The 20,993-nt window shown below is 37.0% G+C and overlaps 1 protein-coding gene and 1 pseudogene across 8 annotated transcripts; both read left to right on the forward strand.

Moving 5' to 3' along the window:
• The first annotated feature begins 6,523 nt into the window (after positions 1 to 6,523).
• LOC147493850 (uncharacterized) lies at positions 6,524 to 10,548 on the forward strand. Of its 8 annotated transcripts, XM_086566152.1 has the most exons (6): positions 6,524 to 6,779; positions 7,668 to 7,739; positions 7,862 to 7,997; positions 8,768 to 8,907; positions 9,126 to 9,224; positions 9,926 to 10,548. In XM_086566152.1, exons 1-4 carry the CDS (start codon positions 6,735 to 6,737, stop codon positions 8,782 to 8,784), a joined length of 270 nt encoding a protein of 89 aa, XP_086422278.1. In that variant the 5' UTR covers positions 6,524 to 6,734; the 3' UTR covers positions 8,785 to 8,907; positions 9,126 to 9,224; positions 9,926 to 10,548. The 8 variants fall into 8 exon arrangements, 4 of the variants coding, with proteins under 4 accessions (XP_086422278.1, XP_086422277.1, XP_086422279.1 ...); XM_086566151.1 differs by having other exon boundaries at positions 6,525 to 6,779; positions 8,768 to 9,224; XM_086566153.1 differs by lacking the exon at positions 9,126 to 9,224 and having other exon boundaries at positions 6,525 to 6,779.
• Positions 10,549 to 16,040: 5,492 nt separating this feature from the next.
• LOC147493851 (peptidyl-prolyl cis-trans isomerase 2-like) lies at positions 16,041 to 16,751 on the forward strand (annotated as a pseudogene).
• The last annotated feature ends 4,242 nt before the right edge of the window (positions 16,752 to 20,993 follow it).

The following is a 20,993-nucleotide window of genomic DNA, read 5'->3' on the forward strand; positions in this document are numbered from 1 at the left end:
GCACCAGCCTATCTTGAGTTGGAATGCTATTCGAAAAAAGTTGCCAAGTGGTGAAAGCATGCCGAGGTAGAACCCATCTTCCCCAAACCATACGGTGCCATTTTATCTTTGCTCGTGGCTGTGACAGTGCAATGTACGCGCTGTTAGAGGTGTAGTGGCCACTTTGGTGTGGGGTCTAGATTATCTTGTCCTCTGTAAGGTGCTTGTTGATTTCCACCGTTGTGATCTCTTCCTTTAAAGATTGTGAATGTAGTCCGGTCACTACAGTGTTCCATATTCCTTGCGAGATGAGGACACTTACTTTTGAATTCATTGGAAAGTTCCATTCTGATTTGGCTTCAACATCTTCAATCAATGGAGATCTAGAGCACTATATATCATGCCATAACAAAGTATCTTCGCCATTGGAAATGGAGTATCTAATGAATTTTTTTGCTGCTTTCCTGGTGCTCAGAATGCTTCGCCATGTCCATGAGCAATCCTGTGGAATAGACATCGACCAGAAAAAATTTTCTTTGATGTGCTACTTCCATGTCCAATCAACCCATATAGTATCTTCTCTCGTGATGAGTTTGAAAATCAGTCCGCAATAAGCTCTAATGTTCCATTGCTGTAGATTCATAACTCCCAGCCCACTTTCATCTTTGGGTCGACACACTGTGCTCCAGCTGGCTTGGTGATGTCCTTTTTTCATGATGGTTCCCATCCATAAAAATTGGGCACATGTTTTTTCGATATGTTCCAACACTGTCTTGAGGCAAAATGAAAGTTCTTGCCCAATATGTGTGAAAAGATAAGAGCACTGAGACAATAAGTTGTAACCTCCCGGCATGGGAAAGGAGCCTTGATTTCCAGTTGGTAATCTTGCTTGTGAATTTCTCCACTAGAGGTTGACATTCTCTTATGCCCAATCTTGCAGATACTAGTGGAAGTCTGAGGTATCCTACCGGTGGTTTGATCAATTCCACACCTAAGATAGCAGCTAACGCTTGAACATCTTGTGCATTCAGGCCTCCAACTAAAAGGGTTGTCTTATGTTTGTTGATCTGTAACCCAATAGCACTTCCAAAATCATCTAAACACCCATTGATGGCTTGTATCGAGTCTCTCTCTCCTTTACAAAACATAAGCACATCATCGGCAAAAGCTAAGTGAGATAATTTCACCTTCCTACATTTCGAATGATATGAGATGGATCTATTATCGATGCTCCTTGTGCGTACACAACCCAGAATTTCCATTACTAAGACAAAGAGATAAGGAGATAAGGGATCTCCTTGTCTTAGTCCTCTCCTTCCCTCAAAGTATCCTTCTGGAGTCCCGTTGATTAGAACCAAGTATTTTGGTGTTGAGATGCACAATTTGATCCATTTACACATGTTGGTCGGGAAATTAAACTGCTTGAGCATAGCTTTGATCAACTCCCAATTAACCATATCAAATGCCTTCCTGATGTCCAACTTGATAGAGCATCTAGGAGTTCCATGCTTTTTGTCATACCCTCGAAGAATTTCATGAGATAAGAGAATGTTGTCCTGAATCGATCTGTCGGGAATGAAAGCTGATTGGTTTGCCTGCACTATGTCATTGATAACCAGTTTAATTCTGTTAGAGATGACCTTAGATATACATTTATAAATGGTGTTACACAATGCAATAGGTCTAAAATCCTCAACCTTGGAGGGGTTGGTGACTTTAGGAATAAGGCATATGAATGTGGAATTTACACCTCTAGGGAATTTACAGAATTTAAAAGCATTTATAATAGCAGCAGTGAAGTCATAACCAATAATGGACCAACAACTCGTGAAGAAAAGGGGAGTGAACCTATCCGGTCAGGAGCAGAGTTCTCCTTCATGTCAAAAGCCTTTTTTACTTCTTCAGACGTGACATCTGCTTTGAGCATATATTTCATATTGGGAGATATTCTGGCTTTGATCTGCAAGTTATTGAAGAACTCATCTCCACTTATATCGGCTGCATTGGTGCCCAGAATTTCAGCGTAATAATTAACAACTGCCTTAGTCACCTCAGCATGTCCTGAAACATTATCCCCTTGTGAATTCTGAATCGCCCAAATGCCACTCCTCGCTTTCTTTTCTTCAAGTGATTTGAAGAAAAAAGTGGTGCATTTATCACCTTTTGTCATCCATTCACCTTCCTGTTTACTAAGGATTTCGGCCGCTTCGATACTTGCAAGTTCACTGTATCTCTGTAGCGCTTCTTTCTCCTTTTGTCCCAAAAATTGATCCCAAGGATTTGCTTGAACTTGTCTTTGAACATCGTATAACCATTCTCTAGCTTGTTCTACTCTCACATGTAAGTTTGAGAATTTGTGCCTGGCCCATGGTTTTAATCTTTCTTTCAGCATCTTCAATTTCTGTATGAGGATGTACATGGGGTTTGAATAGATCTTGACCTGCCAGACTTCTTGTAAAATCCTCTGAAATTCCTTCTGTTCAACCCAATAGTTCTTGAATCTAAAGGGCCAAGCCTTACTTGCAAGTTGGTTCCAGAGGAGGAGAATTGGTGAATGGTCTGAGACCCCATGCGGCAGAAATTCTACCTTAGCATTTGGGTGTTCGCTATTCCAAAGACTGTTTACAACGCACCGATCAATCTTGGACAAAATTCTTCCTTTACCTTCCACCTTGTTGTTCCATGTGTAGAAGAAACCATTGTAACTTATATTAGATAACCTCGACCTTTGTAGACATTCCACAAACTCTTCTTCTTCTCTTGGGTTCATAGGCCTGCCACCCAGTCTTTCTTCTGATTTAGTGATATTATTGAAATCCCTTGCTAATGCCCAAGGCTTATTGACAAAACAATGAATGTCTTGGGTATCTCTCCATAGTTTGAGCCTAAGAGATTTAGAATTCCGAGCGTAGACTACGGTGAGGAGGATCTCTTCATTCGTAGGCTTGAATCTGATGTTACAATGTATAAATTGATCTGATTCTTGTAGTTTGCTTAACTTAATCTTGTAAGGGTCCCAGCAAATCCATATTCTGCCAACCGGGTCCTTGCCATAGTTATGTACATGTTCCCATGTTGGGCAACAAATATTTCTAATGTAGTCATATTTATTCTGCCTAACTTTGGTTTCAAGTAGACCAAAAATGCTCAGCTTCTTTTCCACTCGCACCTTGTTTATTTCCCTAGCTTTCTCTGCTTCGTTTGTCCCTCGGACATTCCAGAAGCACATGGATGTTATCATCTGTAAGATTTGTTTTTGGAGCCTTTGGGTCGGCCCCGTCCTTTCTTGCCACTGTTTTGATTCTTTTTGCTAGACTCCTGATGCTTTTTGCTGTTGGGATTGCTTTTCTCACCACATTTCTTCCCTTGATCTTGTTTCAATCCCTAACATTGTCCTCTGTTCTGTAACAGTCGGTATTGCTACATTTACCTTAATTTCTGCGTCCTTGCATCGGTCATGGAAGTGCTCCGTCTCTATATCATAAACCTCAGTGTTAGTGACAGCTACGTCGCCCACTTCCTCAATGCCAGCCAGTAACTGGAATCTACTTGCTTCCATGCTAAACCTCATGTAGTCCTCTTCATCCATTCCCAAATCCAAAGGCTCAATACTGTTATTCAAGTGAATAACCATCGCTTGCGTTTCCTCTGCTTCAAGAGGTGATTCAGGTCATTCAAGAGGCCCTGTTCCCAGCTCTTCGTGGTACTCATTGTTCCCAGCCCTATTCCCCTCTGCTTCATAGTGCATATGTTGCGCATCCGGGATCTGATTAACCCTCTCTTGAGCTTGTGTCACAACTGCCACTGTTGTGCCCACTTGCTCAGTTATGGGTCTCCATTCCTTTCTTTGATTCCTTCTTTTTAGTCTCTTCCTTTGACTCTTGGACAGTCTCCGACCATCTGTCGGCACTTCTTGTTCCATAGGTTTCTTCCCTCTGTTGTTATTCTGCAGAATTTCTTTGTTGCTACTTTGCTCTTTATTCTTATTGACTTGTCGACACTCAGAGACTAAATGTCCAACAATCTTACAATGGTTGCAAAACTTCGGGAGAGAGCCATATTGTATCTCTTGCCAAAATTCAACCCCAAGCTCCGGCACTTCAACGGAAATTCTATTGGGAAGTGGATTCGTCAGATCTATCTCCACTAGGACACTTGCATAGTATCCGTTTGTTCTTTCCAAGGAGTTCATATCCACCCTAATTGGGCAGCCTAGCCCTTTTCCCATACTCATCAAAATGTCAACTTCCCAATACTCAAATGGTTGCCCAAGGAATTTCACCCAGACAAACCCCGACGTTTGTTTATGCATTTAGATATTGAAATTGGGAGTCCATCTAATGAACCTCACCATTTGTCCTTGTATATTCCATGGACCTCCAAAGAAAACGTGGTTAAAATCCCTCTCTTCAGTGAATCTAAAGAGGATGTATCCTTTCCCCGTGAGGCTTAAAAATCTTAAGCATTGCGAGAGAGAGTCCCCATCCAGTGTTCACCACCGATCGGATGTGTTCTAAATTGATGTTCCTAGCATCCATTCTAGCAATTAATGCATATTTGCATGCCTCAATCCCTCTCTCAACCGAAGCCCTAGGGAGTGTGACAGCTGGGTTGTCTCCTCTTTTGGTTGGCAAGGGTAAAGATGAAACATCCACTGTTTGTTTCAAACGAGTCCGATCTATATCTGCATAAGTCACCGAGGAGATGTTGGAATTGTTTCTAAGTGAACCTTGTCTGGATGTCTCCGCCCCATTCTGATTTGAGAAGCTGGCTTGGTGGCTCTCCACTCTAAACCCTAGTGGAACAGCTGATGGAGGGGCGTGGTTGAGATTCTAGCCATTGATTGGATTTTCAAATTCATATATATTCATAGTTGTTAGTTGATTTTCTGAACTCTTACTGTAAGTAGCAGAGGATTTTACCAGAAAATGCACTTCACCATGAGCAGAACAATCCCAGAGTGGAAACTGGATGGTTTAGATCCGAAATTGGTTAGCTATCAGAGAAGATGAAGCAACAAAGACTTACTTTTCTCACTTGTTCAGTGTGTTTCTTAGCTCTTCACTGCTTGACCAGAAAAGCCCAAGAAAAGCCCAACAAGAAAAGGGAGCAGGATGATAGCGGCAACAAGGAAGAAGACACAAGAAGAATGATGATAGTCACTTATAGATTCTCATGCCTTACCTAACGAGGACAGCTTATATTTGCTATGATCCTCAACTTTGTTAAAAGAAGAGAGAAGATATCACCTATAAACAATCTCTGCGAGGAGTATGAGTGATCAAGCACCAAGCTTTGATCGAGTTTCCAGCCGTTCACTCGAGAGTCTAGCTGAATCCTCTTGGATAAGATTATCTACCTACTTTAAATTACTCAGAATGGAAAACTTTGGGAGCACATGATAGGAAAAGCTAATTAAGCTAAGTTACACCCATTCTCCCACTAAAGGTCCCCATTGATGTGTTATCTTGCTCCAAATCCGCTAAATAGAACCTTAATAGTCACTAAAGTGTGTAAACTATCATGGGTACACTTCAAAATGCAAACTTGAACACCCCAAACAAAATGTTAGCACAAGAAATAAACTTTACTTCAAAAACCATAAATTGGAGTTGAGAAGTAAAATAGAAAGTAGAAAAAGAATGTTACCAGTACTAAAACAAGAAAGAAGAATAAGCAGAGAAATAACTGTCCCTAGCTCCACGCCTTGGCTAGTTAGACAATCTTTCTACAAAACATTGAAGGATCTTGGTGGACTTGAACCACCATCTCTTGAGATACATTGGAGACATGGTCCAATTCTCAAGAGCTTTTTCCATTTAAGCTAAAGATCCATTACACATAGTTGTTAAGTACACAAGTGAAACACTACTGTGGCATTTACTATATTCAAATTCAACTTACCAATTGTTAATTACATAATTGCACTAAACAGAAATACAATTACCAATTCAAATTAATCCAATGAAACAAATAAAAATAAGAAGGGGCCAATGAGATCTGCTAGATGCATCGTTGACATTTGTCCATGATGTAGATCGGGCCCTTCTCCCCTTCGTGTACCACTGACTTGCTTGTGTCAAATCAGATACACTCACATTAGTGAGTCCCTCAACTTTGATGAATCCATTTGGATCACTTTGTATGTTGAGATTTCTGCAGAAGCAGTAAGAACTTTATGTAATCAAGCTAAACCTAATTCCTAAAGGACCATACATCACAAGCTTCCTTGTATTCTTGTAAGTTGTTCTTGGGGCAGAGTCGCAGAGACTTTTCTACTAACCATTTAGAGGAGGTCTCGTGTGTTCTTGCAGTTTTGGGGCCGACAAATCCCTGAGACTACCCATGTAAACTTCAAGCATACTCATTGAGAAAGAATATAAAATTGAATTATCACGAGCAGCTAAACTGACGAGTTTTTCAAGAGCTTGAGGAACAATCCCTGGTCTAATGCCAACTGGTACTGGAAAAACTATTGCCCTTCTTTCACTCATTACTTCTTCACTACACAGATTTAAAAAGAAAAGACAAGGCTACCGACGCTCTTGGTTTGTCCTTTTGTGAGCACGCCCACCACGTGTTGTTCAACTCCCCCTAAGCGTCGGATCACATTATCATAACCCATAGAAAAAGGGTCCCAAAAAAATAACCTGTTTCTTCACTCTTTCGTTCTATCTCACCAAAATAAGAAAAAACCCTCGCTCTCAAAATCACTCTCAAAATCTTCATAATATTTGATCGATCCTCAAATCACTATGTTCAGCAAATCACTCTTTTTATCAAATCTACAATCTCTTCAGGTAATTTCAATTCTTTGTTTCAACTATCTTGTTAAGCGATTTCGTTTAGATTTTAACGTTTTTTAATCCGTCAATGATTAATTCATATAATCTTCAAACATGTAATCAGATTCGAAATTAGTTAAACAGAGTAGTATTGTAATCAGGTTCGAAATTAGTGATTCATTGATTTGTCAGCTGGTTTTGCATTTGGTAATGGAACCTAGATGCATAATTAAAAGTTTAGAAATTAAAAATTACCAAATTCAACATTGTGATGATATTGCTGACTATTATTTGTTAGGCAATCATGTTGTGTAATGTTGTAATATTATTGATGATGTTTAGCAGTGAGAATTTTTTTTGTTTGGTGTCTTGACATAGGAGCTTTGGGGAATATCTATTTTAAATAATAAAAAAATTAAGTGAAAGTTTTGTGTTTGGTAACTTGTAATCTATTGATTTTAACAGCGAGAATTATTTTATCATACTCCATTAACAGAAGGCATTTGTATTTCTTTGTAAAGTTGGAGTATTTATTTGATAAATTACCTTAGTAATATGGGAGTTAATGAGGATCACTCCCCTTGTATTTGTTAGCTTATAATGTTTCCTTATCTTGTGGATAAGCACAACAAGTATGCTAGACAGTAGGGATCCAGGGAAAGGAGGAAAGGTTGTCAAAGAGGGCTCTTTCCCTGACTTACAATTGAATTACCTTGGTCTTCACTTAACATTGTTGCTACCCATTTAGAAGGTTTCAGTTATATATATATATATATATATATATATATATATATATATATATATATATATATATAATTTATTGGGAATGACAAGTTAATTTGTTGAATAGTCAGGTTATTCTTCGATTCGTCTCGGTAATATATACTTTCTTTGGTTTGATAGCTTGGGCAGGCTTTGAGTACTCGACCGGATATATTACCAGCTGTTTGTTGCCATGAACTTGCCAAGTTACAGGTATATAGTCATGTTGTCCAATTTGCTACTTCAGACGTTTTAAATATGCAATAGATTCTGCAGTTTCTTTTGTTGGATGGTTTTCCCTTGGCCTGCAATTGGAACTAAATTGTCCGTTCTAGGATCAAATACCTCCATTTCCGACCCATATCGCTATCAAGTCTATTGAGTCTCAATTGGGTGTTTCGGTTTCACAAATATTTGCTGATATCAGCCCTGAACCAATAGCGGCTGCATCCTTAGGCCAGGTGTTCAAAGGTTAGAGAATCTTTTATGGCTGAGAAGACATAATGTCTACATTAATTATGCACAATGTTTCCTATGTGGGTCTAAGCACTATCTTTTCATGCCAAATCTTTCAGCTCACAAATCAGTTGATCTCCATTTGGTTTGTTTTTCCTTTTCGTAGTTTGTTAATGCCCTCATCTATAGATTTTCGTATGAAAATCTCTGTGAATTTGTCTTGTCTTCCTTCAATTTTGTTCTTACGCATGATATTCTATTTCACTCCATTTTTTAACAATGGTGATCTAATGTCTTTCAACCTGTGCATTATGTTAACTGTGACTCTGTCGGCTTAGCAAAGGACTTTCTTTCTCTTGGATTTATTCCTGATGGAGTGTTTTGTAGCACTTTTTTTAATTTGAAAAATGTATAGCGACTCCTTTATTTGTCATTGTACATTTGCTTTTATGTGGCTTTGGTATAGCATAACCATTCTAACTTTATGTTGAAGTTTTAGAGTTCACAATGATCATGCATCAGTATAGACACCACAGTCGCCCCTCTCTCCCACACACATGCAATGTTTACCACAAGCATCTTTCTTAAGGTTACTGATGCTTAGCATATGTTCTAAAGACACACACTACGCATAAACAACAATCCATGGACTGATTTTTTTACTTATAACAAGAGAGAAATAAAAAGTTTATGACTAAAAAGAACCTCGATCCTGTCTTCCATGCCATACTCAGTTTTCAATTTTAATAGTTACTTAAATTGAAATTGATATTCTTCTATTTCAGATAGCAGCAATCTCTGAATCAGCTGAAGAGCTTGTTAATTGCCCTAAAGCATCATTTGTTTAAGATCTACTTCCGGGAGATACTGAAAACATACAAACTATTTTGTATATAGACTGCAGCAGGAACTGAAGCGTTTCTAGGTACGTATCAATTTAACTTCTTGTCACATTTAAATCGAGTTTTACGTGTTTTACATTCATCTTAAGGATCAGTGCAGATATCTGTTCTTCTCGGCATACAGACCAATTATTCAGCGATTAGTTCAACTGTGATTTTTGTAATTTTACTATTACTTATTAATTCCACGATGACTAAAATAAAATCCAATGCTTAAAATTTACAAAAAAATATTAATGAGGCGGGAGACTGGAAGGACCGGACAGCAGTGGAGGACATGGACCTGGCTGTTCGTGCAAGTCTCAATGGCTGGAAATTCGTGTATCTTGGTGATCTCATGGTATTGTGATTATCTCTTTGATGTAGGATTTTCATTATAGATAAGCAATCTAGATCATTTCAACTAATGCATCATTGTCTGATACATGTTAATATACTGAAAACCTATATATAAGAAGTATATTCACTAATCTAGACTTCTAGAGAAGAGTTGAAATTAACAGCATGTCAACAGTCCATACACTTTATCATGGTTCTCATAGATGCTCGTAATGATGTCAATGAATCATATAAACTTATACACCAACCTTCAACGTATATAAAATGACTAGATAATAACCTCTTATCTACAAAATTAATGATTCTTTGATTGATAAAGAATGGTCCACAAACCTGTATTTCTCATGATCCTCTTTTAATGCCTGAATATATGCTTTGAAAATAGCTTCTCTATCTTTGTTACTCGTGTAACCTTCCATGAGCTTATCGTACACAGTAACAAAACCAAGAGCAAATACAACATCATAACAGTATGTCTTCTTGTACCTCATTAAATGTTGTTGAACAATTAGCTCCTGCAACATAGTGTTGTATATACTAGGAATTGGTCTGATGTACGCCTTGAGAAAATTTATTTTTCGTCTCAGATACTGATAAGAGCCCAAAACTGTAGTTTTAACCCCTTAATAATAATACTTTTAGACCAATTATGCGAGTAATAAATAAGAGTTAATGCTGATTACGTGATTTTATGTATTTTAGGCATTGAAGTTAATTATGTGCATAAATGTGTCACTTTGGCAAGATAAAGGAGCAAGGGTTGGTTGCTAAAAAGTTCTGTGATTAAAGGCCAAGATTCAAGGAGAAAAAGCCTTTGTAAAGCCCGGTCAAAGCTGAAAAGTCAAAGTCAACGCGGGCAGAAACAGCACACAAAAGTCAGCAGAACTTTTGAAGACCGTATCTTTGGGCTCAGACCTCGAAATCGGGCCTACCTTATGTCAAAACGACCAACTTGGAATCAGCTTTCCAATGGTCGAAGCCTTGACCCAATCAGAGGAGTAGAAGTAGACAAAAAGTCTATGGAAGTCAAATCCAGCTGAAAAGGCCTATGTGGACTGAAGAAATTAGGTTTTGGGCTGGATTTTCCTGCCCGAAACATGGCTCCTCGGCCCATGCACGAAAATGTGGATCTGGTCTCCTCCATTTCAAGACACAAGACTTAACTCTTAAGCATTCTTAGCTTTAGGTAGCAAGTAGCCATTAGCATATAGTTTTAGATCTAGATTTAGACTCAATTAATTAGTTTTCATATTAATTACTGTTAGAACAAGTAGATTATTATTTTAGAATCATATTTAGTTTTATAATAAAGTATTAGTTTTTAATTTTGATTAGTTTATTGATTAAATTCTTATTTAGTTTTAGTATTGTTGAATTCATAGATTAGTTGTCTTTATTTCATAATTAGTTAAATCATAATCATAGTTCTAAATTAGTTCTTAATCTTGTTTTAGTTCATTTGGAATCATTAGATTATTATTGATTAGATAAAATAAGTAAATTTACAATCTTTAATATTATGTCTTGTTTAAGTTCAATTGGAAATGATAGTTTAATGACTCTAGGCTAAACCGCCATTAGAGGGGTTTGAGGAAGCCTTGATGAAAGCTTGATTGTTGTTAGTGTAGAATAGTCATAATTTTCCATTCCAATCTAAAAAGTAATTAGTTCACCATGAGAATGGATTTGATTGCTTCACATGCTAGTTGTTAGTTGGTAGAGATTACCATGAACAATTAGAGATTAGGAACACCCAATTGCTATGCGAAAGCATTGCAATTCGGATTCTGACGAATCTTCGCTAGTTAATTAAGTCGAGTTAAGGTGGAATCAATCCCCCCTAATTCCTTATCATAATATCAATTTAGTATTCAGCAGTCGTATAAAATCATATCTTGTTAGTATAATTTTCACCGTAGTATAATTCCCATCATACTCTCATTAACTTTGGATAGGACCGATAATCTTAGAAAACGCTAATACTAAAGAACTAGGAGTGGAACGAATCTTTTACTCCAACTCTATTTCAATAGAATCGAGAGTAGAAATCTTTGATAAACAATTTAGCATCAAAAAATAGTTTTAGTTTTACTTGCGTTTGAGTTTCATCGTTTAAACGTAGGCAAAACTATTCATTTTATGTTTTATCAGATACTAGTGGCACATCTGATCCACATAATCTCGGGTATAGTTTTGTTTAGTTGAAATAATACTTAGAAATCTCCGAATACTGTGACCTTAAATAGTTTTGTTTAGTTGAGATTTCATGTTTTTTGTTACCTAAAGAGATACACACTGTGGACTTTTGTTGCCAATAATATGTTTTGTTTTTTGATGCATTGGATATTAAACGACGTATCTATATTTGCGCTATACATTATGTGATTCTGATGCAGATGGTTGTGTGTCTTGTTTTGATTCCCCTTTTTTGTAGCATTTTAAATGTTCAAAAAGGCAGGACATGGAGTTGCAAAAGCCTCCTCTGGGTAGAAATGTTTTGCCTATCCCGGATCGTAGTTATGCCTGCAATGGTATTGAAAATGCGTCAACCGACACATGATTTAGTAGATTTTTGTCAGAATATAAAGCCCCTTCTTATATGTTGAATTATGTGTTGGGCTTCTTTTGGCCATGATTTAGTAGATTTTTGTCAGAATATAAAGCATCATGTTCTTTTCTAGTTGAATTGGCAGAATATCTGAATCATCTTGTTTTATCTTATCTCTCTGTATGTGGCTTTGTTATAGTATGTGGCTTTCTATAGAGATTTTGTGTTAGGATAGAAATTGATCCAATTGAATGGGTCTGTACTGGGCATTCTCTATATGTAGGCTTTGTTCTGATTTGGGCTTCTATAGAGATTTTGGGCTAAGGAAGAATTGGGCTCAATTGACATGGGCATTGTCTGTATGTAGTAGGCTTTATTAGGCCATGATTTATTAGATTTTGGGCTAGGGGCCTTTTTTGGCCCTGATTCGGCCTTTTTTTAAAAAAAAAATGAAAAAATAAAAAACGAAACATGTCAAGTGTTGTAGAAAAAAAACGACTGCAAAAAAAATGGGTCACCATACGACACCCAAAAGTGTCTTTTTTCAACAGATATGGTGTAGTGCTTACTCACTTTCCAAAGCTCAAACACCTATGAAACTATTATACCGTTCACAAAATGGAGAAAACTTCGTCTTCTTTATACGTACCAAGTTAAGCATTTAGATTCTAGCTATTGGTCTTTCGGTTGACGCTGGGTGTAGGAAACAGACTGCTAGTTGTGTTCGAGGATGGGGTCGGATAATTATGTTTTGCCTGCTGGGGTTTATACGTATTATCTGGCGAGGAGGATGGTTCGTGGTTGTTTATAGTTATCAGTATTTGCTTGATCCTAAGGTGTCTGGGATTATATCGCAGGAAATGCAAAGTGTTTGATGAAGCACATAATATTGATAATGTTTGTGTCAGTGTTAGAAGGCAGACTCTTGAAGGTGCTACGAGGAACCTTAGTAAGATGGCTCAAGAGATTGATAGGTATGTCTCTATGCTTGAGTTTGGTTTTGTTTCTTCTTTGCTAATATGTTGTTTTTGAAATCAAGAAATATTTTGTTTTTGTACCTGTAGCAGTTAGCATTTGGATGATGACGGCTGGACATGATCTGTCAGGGTTGTAACTGTATCCATATGCCTAGCAATACAACTTTCCCATATCCCGACTGTGGATGTAACTCTACACATCATGAATGAAGGTCAAGAGGCTGGACCTTTCCTTTTTTCTTGTCCAACAATGCAGAAAGAGTACAGAGGCGGTTTCCTTGGCCCTCACTCCATCGTTTCTCCAAACATAACACGACGATTGAATTAGGGTCTCTCCCTCTTTTCTCTAGCACTCACTAATTCTAAGATCATATTCGGATACCACTGGAAGTCTCAAGAAACTCAGCTTGTTGAGATTTCAACATCATATTCATTTAATCAGGTAAACGTTAGGACCCAAACTACCAATTTTAGAGGGACAAACTGATGGTACTGCTTAATATTCAGATACTTATAATGCATAATGTTATTTGAGATTGAGTTGTTTCATTTTTCTTATGAATGAATTGAGTGACACTTTAGTTTCATTGTACAATGTTAAACTGTTCTTTAATATGTTTGACACGGTAGGACGGTTGAAGGCAACTGATGGCGGGAGATTACGTGCAGAATACAATAGGCTTGTTGATGGTTTGGCACAAAGAGGGAATCTACCTAGTAAGTGACATAGAAATAAGTTTCTTGATCACATTTTCTTTTTCTTTTTGGGGGTTGTAAAGGTTATATTTGGTTTTACCTTATAGATTCAAGAAAGTGAGGGAGATGATGTGTAAATATGGTATTGACTAAGTTCGTATGGACGAACTGCCTATGTATCAAGTTCTCTCTGGGGCGGGAGGGGGGGAACTTGAATCAGGTTAGACGTAATTCCTCATCCTCTTTATATAGGCAAGGGGTTAGCGCCTCCGGTTTCGCGCGCATCAGGTCAGATCCAGGTCTTCAGGTCACTTGCGCGCCATGATGATGAGTTAAGGACATTTATGGGGAATCGTGCCTGAAGCTCCAGTCTTGATGATGGTATTTAAGACTTACGTTACTGTCCGTTGGTGCAAGCGAGAATCTTGGAGATCGATGTTCGATAGAGGTCGTTCGTGTGTAGCGAGTCACTATGGAGCTAGCTCGTGTGACAAAGACTTTAGGTCGGTTAACTACTGTTTAGTCAGATCAATTGCCATAATTGAGTCTCTATGAAGCGAGCTTTGAGGACGAGGATCGAGGGTCGATCTGTATTCACGTTTGTGCTGGACACTGAGAATGCAAAGAAAGAGGGGCATGTTTCTTTCGTTGCTTCAATCAATGCCCACGCTGGAATTGATCAGAAAATGATGAATTTTTTTTATGATCGTCTGCACTCCCTCATGTTGACACTGGAAATAACTGATACAGATGAGTTTTTGCACATCCAAACCATATGTGACTTTGCAACACTTGTAGGGATGTACACCCGGGGTTTCTCAATTATAGTAGAGCCTTTTGATGAGAGGATGCCACACATACATGATCATGTATTGCAGGTAAAACCAGTGTTCTAAAAAACGCTAGGCAATAGTCGGGCGGTGGGAGAGCGCCTAGTGCCTAGGCCTTCTAGGCAGTACCAAGACGGGCTAGGCGCTAGGCGGTCTTTTTTCTAATATATATAGTAATACACACCTATACTATATGAAATGAAGAAAATTATTTACCATAATTCAAAAAATAAACACAAACAAAGATATTACAAAAATGCGTAATAGTTAAAAAATATCGACTTCATATAAAAACATTCTCTTTGTTATAGTGACATATAATTTACATTAGACTTTAGTCTTTTAGACTCATTCAAATCTTAAGCCACACGGGCTTTTAATTTTCAACATTTAATCATTAAAAAAAAAAAAAAAAAAAAAAAAAAAAAAATTGGTGCCTAGACCGATTTTTTTAGAACGATTAGGAAAACAACTCCCTCTCCTTTAATGTGAAATTTGGTGGACCACAAAATCTTTTTACCAAAAACATACATAATTATGCATGACTCTCATGCAGGGAGCGGTAGTCATGGAACCTATGGCAGGTAGATTGCCCTTGAAATGTTTATAAATTTCTACACATCTTTTATAAACTCCTATAGTGTCCTATAGTGTACCCACATTATTTCAGATTGGAAAAGCATCTGGTCACCTAGGATAATCACTAGAAAATAGCATTCATTAGATACCATAAATCTCTAAGAAGATAAATGGGACCGACTTGACGTTGGATTCAGATGGTCTGTGTTCTCTTGTCTGACTTTCCACCTCCCACTCGTTCTCAAGATTGTTATAGAATGAGATATTCCCTTTCATTGGAATTTTCTTCTTATCAGATATTTCATATATTGCGTTCTCTAGATTTAAGACATATCCATAGTGTTGCAGTTTTGGCCCGCAATTAGTTGCGACTCAGGAGTATAACTTTTTTTCTTCTAGATGTTATATTGTAATAGGGAGGGGTTCTAGGGATATATTTTATCTTAACAAACACGTAAACAAACTCAAAATCATTAGGGCATTTATAAGTTTTGGATTAGGATAATTTTTTGTAGATATGATCTCCTAACTATTCTAAACATTGTCACAAATAATTAAAAAAAATCAAAAAATTCTAAACTTACCACATGTAGTTAGCAATTTACAAAATTTGGCTAATTCTAGACCGTTTATTTTCACCATTTTTTATACTATATTTGGCAAGTTTAGAAATTTTTGACTTTTTTGATTGTTTGTGACAATGTTTAGAATAGTTAGGAAATCATATCTACCAAAAATTAGCCTAATCCAAAACTTATAAATGCCCTAACGATTTTGAGTTTGTTTACGTGTTAAGATAAGATATGTCCCTAGAACCCATCCCATTGTAATATAGTTACCACATTTATGTAAATGGCTCTCTATGCAATTATATAACATGTTAAGTGACAAACAAAGAGGAGATAACGTATTGTTGGGTATCCAACTCAAAACCAATTGGCAATGATTGGTGTAGTGGGCAAATATCATGCCTTTAAATAATATTATTTGATATATTTCAAAACTCAAGATATTGATAGGGTTATTTGGACTTTGGTCCTACTTATTTAGGGGTATTTAGGTTTTAGTCCTAAAATTATCGATTATTAGGCTTTAGTCCTACTTTCATCTATTGACCTTGAGTCGTCTCAATTGACTGCGGTCAAACCATTTTATAATAATATATTTTTCATTTTTTTATCAAAATGGCCAAACTACCCTTCAGCGTGCTTGACACGCTACTTTATATTGAATTGTTTTTTAACACCATGTGTCAAACTGTGAGGGATGAAATTATATAAGTCTTTTGATCATTTCTTATTCGCATCTCGAGGAAATAGGTGAGATAGAGAGACTCCCCCCATTTTGTTCGACAGTTCGTCTTCTCTCATAAAACCAAAAAATAAAATAAAAAATCAAGATGGCAAACCCTAAAGTTTTTTTCAACATGACCGTCGGTGGGGCACCAGTCGGGCATATCGTGATGGAACTCTACGCTGACGTAGTCCCGAAAACTGCTGAAAATTTCCGTGCCCTCTACACAGGAGAAAGGGTAAAGGCTGAAGCGGTAAACCACTACACTACAAGGGCTCATCATTCCACTATGTGATTCCAGGTTTCATGTGTCAAGGCGGTGACTTCACTCCTGGGAATGGAACAGGTGGTGAATCAATCTATGGTGCTAAGTTTGCTGATGAGAATTTCGTTAGGAAACATACTGGGCCTGGAATTCTCTCAATGGCTAACACCGGACACGGAACTAATGGATCTCGGTTTTCATCCATCTTGATAAGACTGCTTGGCTTGATGGGAAACATGTTATGTTTGGGCAAGTTGTTGAAGGTATGAATTTTATGAATGACGTTGAGAAGGTTGGATCTCAATCCGGAACTTGTAAAAGGCACATTTGTCGTTCTTGATTGTGAATCGACTTTCTTAGATCATCGAGATTTAGTGTATGATCTGGGATTTAGTTGGTTTAGGTTATGGATCTTGTCTTTTGATGTTATGTAAGTCTTGCCAATGGGGTGATGTTATCTTTGTTTCTGTTGAGATGAACATGAGTTTCTACTTCTAAATAATTTTGGCTTTACTCGCTTTTTTAAATCTGATCTGTTTGGAGTTAATTGTTCTTGCTTCGCTTATCTGATATATGCAATGTTGATCGAGTTTTATTGATGAAGATCTGGAGATAACGTTGTAGATCTTTAGATCATTCATTTGATATGTTAATATTTTAGAGTGGATGATGGTTTATTAAAAAAAAATTGTATATATTGTGTTTAAATTAGTTGCGGGGGAATCGATGACTTCTGATTTGATTTTATGCAATTATTTATTCTGTATAACTCTAAATAAGAAATGCGAATAAGAAATGATCCAATGGTGGTACGCTGAAGGGTAGTTTGGCCATTTTGATAAAAAATGAAAAATATATTATTATAAAATAGTTTGACCACAGTCAACTGAGACGACTCAAGGTCAATAGATGAAAGTAGGACTAAAGCCTAATAATCGATAATTTTAGGACTAAAACCTAAATACCCCTAAATAAGTAGGACCAAAGTCTAAATAACCCATATTGATATAAGGGTTAATATCTCGGTATATTTTGTGGTTATTTCAAACATTTGCAGGTATTGAGCGGAAAGGAAGGAGGAAGACAATGGACACGTGTCAAGAGTTGATTGGGTCAAAGCTAATTAGGGACACTATATACAAACTGGATGAAGAGGAAAAAGGATTTATTCAATCATTACCAAGAAAATTATTAGAAATAGGAGAGAGAAAGAGAGAATCAGAGAGATTGTAAACCTCCATTATTGATAAATAAAAAGCTTGGTTTCATTTCAATTCTATCTCATTCAAACTACTTTTCTACCATTCATCTTCATTAACGATCATTAACTTGCATGATCTGAGATCAATCATTTGAAGATTGTTCTTAGACATCATATTGGCGTCGTCTGTGCATCGAGAACAAGAAAATTTAATTGGAGTTTTCTTCTTCTTCAATTTAGAATCTGAAGTGTTCTCTAAGTTTGAGTGAAAGAAGCGTGAAAGAAGAGTGAGAAATGAATAATAATGGCTCCAAAGAAGAGAGCAAATAACAAGCAAGTGGATAATGATAATCAATCACAAACAAGAAATACAAGAGCTTTAGTGAGCAAGTGATATCAGGAAGAAAACATTGAAGTAAAAGTATCACTTCAAGAAGTCTTGAAGAGGTTAAGGAAAGTGGAAAAACAAAATGCTATATTACTTAAGGAGAATCAAGAGATGAAGAATGGAAGTCCGAATCAGGTTGTAAAATATTTCCAGGGGGAAGAGGATGAGGCTTGTAGTTCAAAATTGGTTAGTCACTTTATTGAAAAGGCATCGGCAAGAAATGAAAGAATCACAGAAGCATCGCCGATACCTGAAATTCTGATACCACAACCCATCACCAAAGAGATGATACAGGAGATGATGCAAAAGCAGTTGGGGAACCAGCTTCTCGAAAAAACTTCAGCTTTGATAAAAAGACTCGTAGATGATGTCAGCAGAAATTCAATACATCAAAGTGTCGAGAAGATGCCCATTCCATCGAAGTTCAAATTTCCTAAATATACTCAATATGATGGAACATTGGATCCAATGGACCATCTATTTGGATATCGACACCAATTTTTGATATACAAAGGAACATTGCTTCCATCAATCAAATGAAATACAAGTTTGAAGAGGTGACTAGTATCAGCAGAGGGAATATATTCAAGAGTTTGTCCAGCAGCAAGCCCACTTTCCCCCCAGGTAGTTTTTCTTTTCTTAGAACTAGAATGAGTATGGGTATCTTGTGAAGGAGCAAGATGTTTATCTTTGGGAAGAGTAGGATGTTTGTCCTTAAAAGAAGCAGTATGAGTGTCTGAAGGAGGGGCAGGGTACGTGTTTGTCCTGTGGAGCTTTGGCCGACATATTTTCAGCAGCTTTCTATTTTCCCTTATCAGATAATTGGCGACCAACATTTGGGTTCACCGACAGTCGAGGTGCCATATCTGTATACAATAAAATATGATGATCAAATATATTTTGTAAAATTGGATATTGATAAAAGTTAGGAACTTCATTTTTAATTTGGGGGAAAAGATTTGGAGTCATTGTAAGATTGTTATTTAAGTAATCAAAAAAATATTGGGGAAAACTAGGAGGCAGTTCATGCAAAGCGAAGGAGGACAAGAGAAAAGAAGGATCATCTAGAGGATTTTCTGAAGGAGACTGAGTTGGAATTGGCGACTGACCCATTTTTTGAAGTGCTTGACTTTTGAGGACATAAAGAGGAGCTCGATAATTTTTTATCTCTGGAAGCTGAATATCATCTTTGGGATTGCCTTCTTTATCAGCTCCAATTTTAGCAGTAATTTCTTCATCAATTCCTTCCAAGAATCGGAGTACTTTTTGAATTTCCACGAGGCTTATCAAAATGAGGGAGGAGAACTGAAAAAGAGATAGATAGGTTTGGGTCAGATTGGAATTCCAATATATGGATATTGAAAACAAACAAAAAGGGATAGTTATACTTGAAGAATTGAAAACTATATATTTCAGAGGAGGAACGGTTTCAGTATCGGCACTCTCCCAATCACCTAAAACTATGATAAGATACAAGGTTCATTCCTTATCGCTTTTACGATTCTTGCGGATGATACCCCTGATATCTTTTTTGGTATGTTTTTTGTGGTAAAAGTATCCAATATCTTTTCACAGAATTTATAATGCATAAGGATGTCGGATAATTTGATTCTATTAACTTCATATTTTTCTGGGGAGAGGTGGCTATTGTAATAGTTACAGATAAACATCAACCTCCAAAAGTTACCCATACCCTGACAAGGGGAAATGTTAAGATGGTTTAACACTTCACGATCGAGATTTGTTAGAGGAAATCTCAACCCAGCGACGATTTGTCCAACAGTGACGATGATGCCTTGTTTTGTACCACTCTGACATTTGGTATGTATGAGTACCAACATAGTGTTGGAGATAAAGGGAATGGGGAATTCAATAGGCGGCCTGGATTAAAGCTAGATTAGGCCGTTTGATAAAAAAAAAAAGGCTAAGACCATGTTTCCATCGACTTGTATCTTCAACAGTATCGTGTTCAGATTCGGAAGCAGTAGTCGCAAAAGGATGACAAGGAATGCCTTCTACAACAAAATCTAATTCCCAGGAAGTCTGAGGTCGATATGTTCTAGTATAAGTAAATACAAGGTTATGGCTATCGCTTCTATCGTCAGAAGGAGTATCTTCACCACTAGTACTAACATCAGAAAGGGTGTCTTCACTCGCCATCAAGAGGACTATAAACAAAGAGATGGAGACAGAGGTATTTTTAGTATCGTCGGTTTAATATATGTAGCACATAGTCAATATTACAGCTTGTATATCGAAAATAGCGATATGAGGGTTCTGCTTATCACTACATCCGACATGACAAACAATAGGTCAATAAATTATATGGTCAGATCATATTATGTATGAGAAGATGCAAACTTTTAAATATTTTAAAGCATGATATAGTGTTATCTACCATTATATAACATGAACACACACAGGTTTAAGGGATTCAAATTTCAAGAGTCTTCAAATCCCTAAAACTGACGTTTTTATTTCTTTCAAAGTAATTATGACAATGCGTGTTTTAGAGAAACTAATCAAGTGCAGGAAGTAAGGAGCGTACCTTATTGCTTGCAAGAGTGGATTTTTTTTCTAGAAAACAAACACAAATTTGCAAAGAATTGGAGACGAAGGGAATAAACCGTGTTCTGGTTTGCGAAGTAGCGTATAAAAAAAGTTAGAAAGATGAGGGAAAAAGAAACGGTTTGTTTCAAATTTTTATATTAAAAAATATGGACCAGGTTTTTGGTTGGGCCTAGATGATATAACCGTTTTCTCGAAAAGTTAAAATTTGGTGTGAAATTTCAAATTTTTGAGATGGGGCGATGTAGTGGGCAAATATCATGCCTTTAAATAATATTATATGATATTTCAAAACTCGAGATATTGATATAAGGGTCAATATCTCGGTATATTTTGTGGTTATTTCAAACATTTGCAGGTATTGAGCGGGAAAGGAAGAAGGAAGACAATGGACACGTGTCAAGAGTTGATTGGGTCAAAGCTAA

Source organism: Coptis chinensis, chromosome 6 (genome assembly GCF_015680905.1).
Source record: "Coptis chinensis isolate HL-2020 chromosome 6, ASM1568090v1, whole genome shotgun sequence".
Classification (NCBI taxonomy): domain Eukaryota; kingdom Viridiplantae; phylum Streptophyta; class Magnoliopsida; order Ranunculales; family Ranunculaceae; genus Coptis; species Coptis chinensis.

What these genes read in the sequence shown, in the direction of transcription:
- LOC147493850 (XM_086566152.1), top strand. Translation starts at nt 6,735, where the DNA reads ATGTTCAGCAAATCACTCTTTTTATCAAATCTACAATCTCTTCAG. An exon ending in CAAATCTACAATCTCTTCAG is followed by an intron (nt 6,780 to 7,667) that starts GTAATTTCAATT and finishes TTGGTTTGATAG; the next exon opens with CTTGGGCAGGCTTTGAGTAC. An exon ending in ATGAACTTGCCAAGTTACAG is followed by an intron (nt 7,740 to 7,861) that starts GTATATAGTCAT and finishes TGTCCGTTCTAG; the next exon opens with GATCAAATACCTCCATTTCC.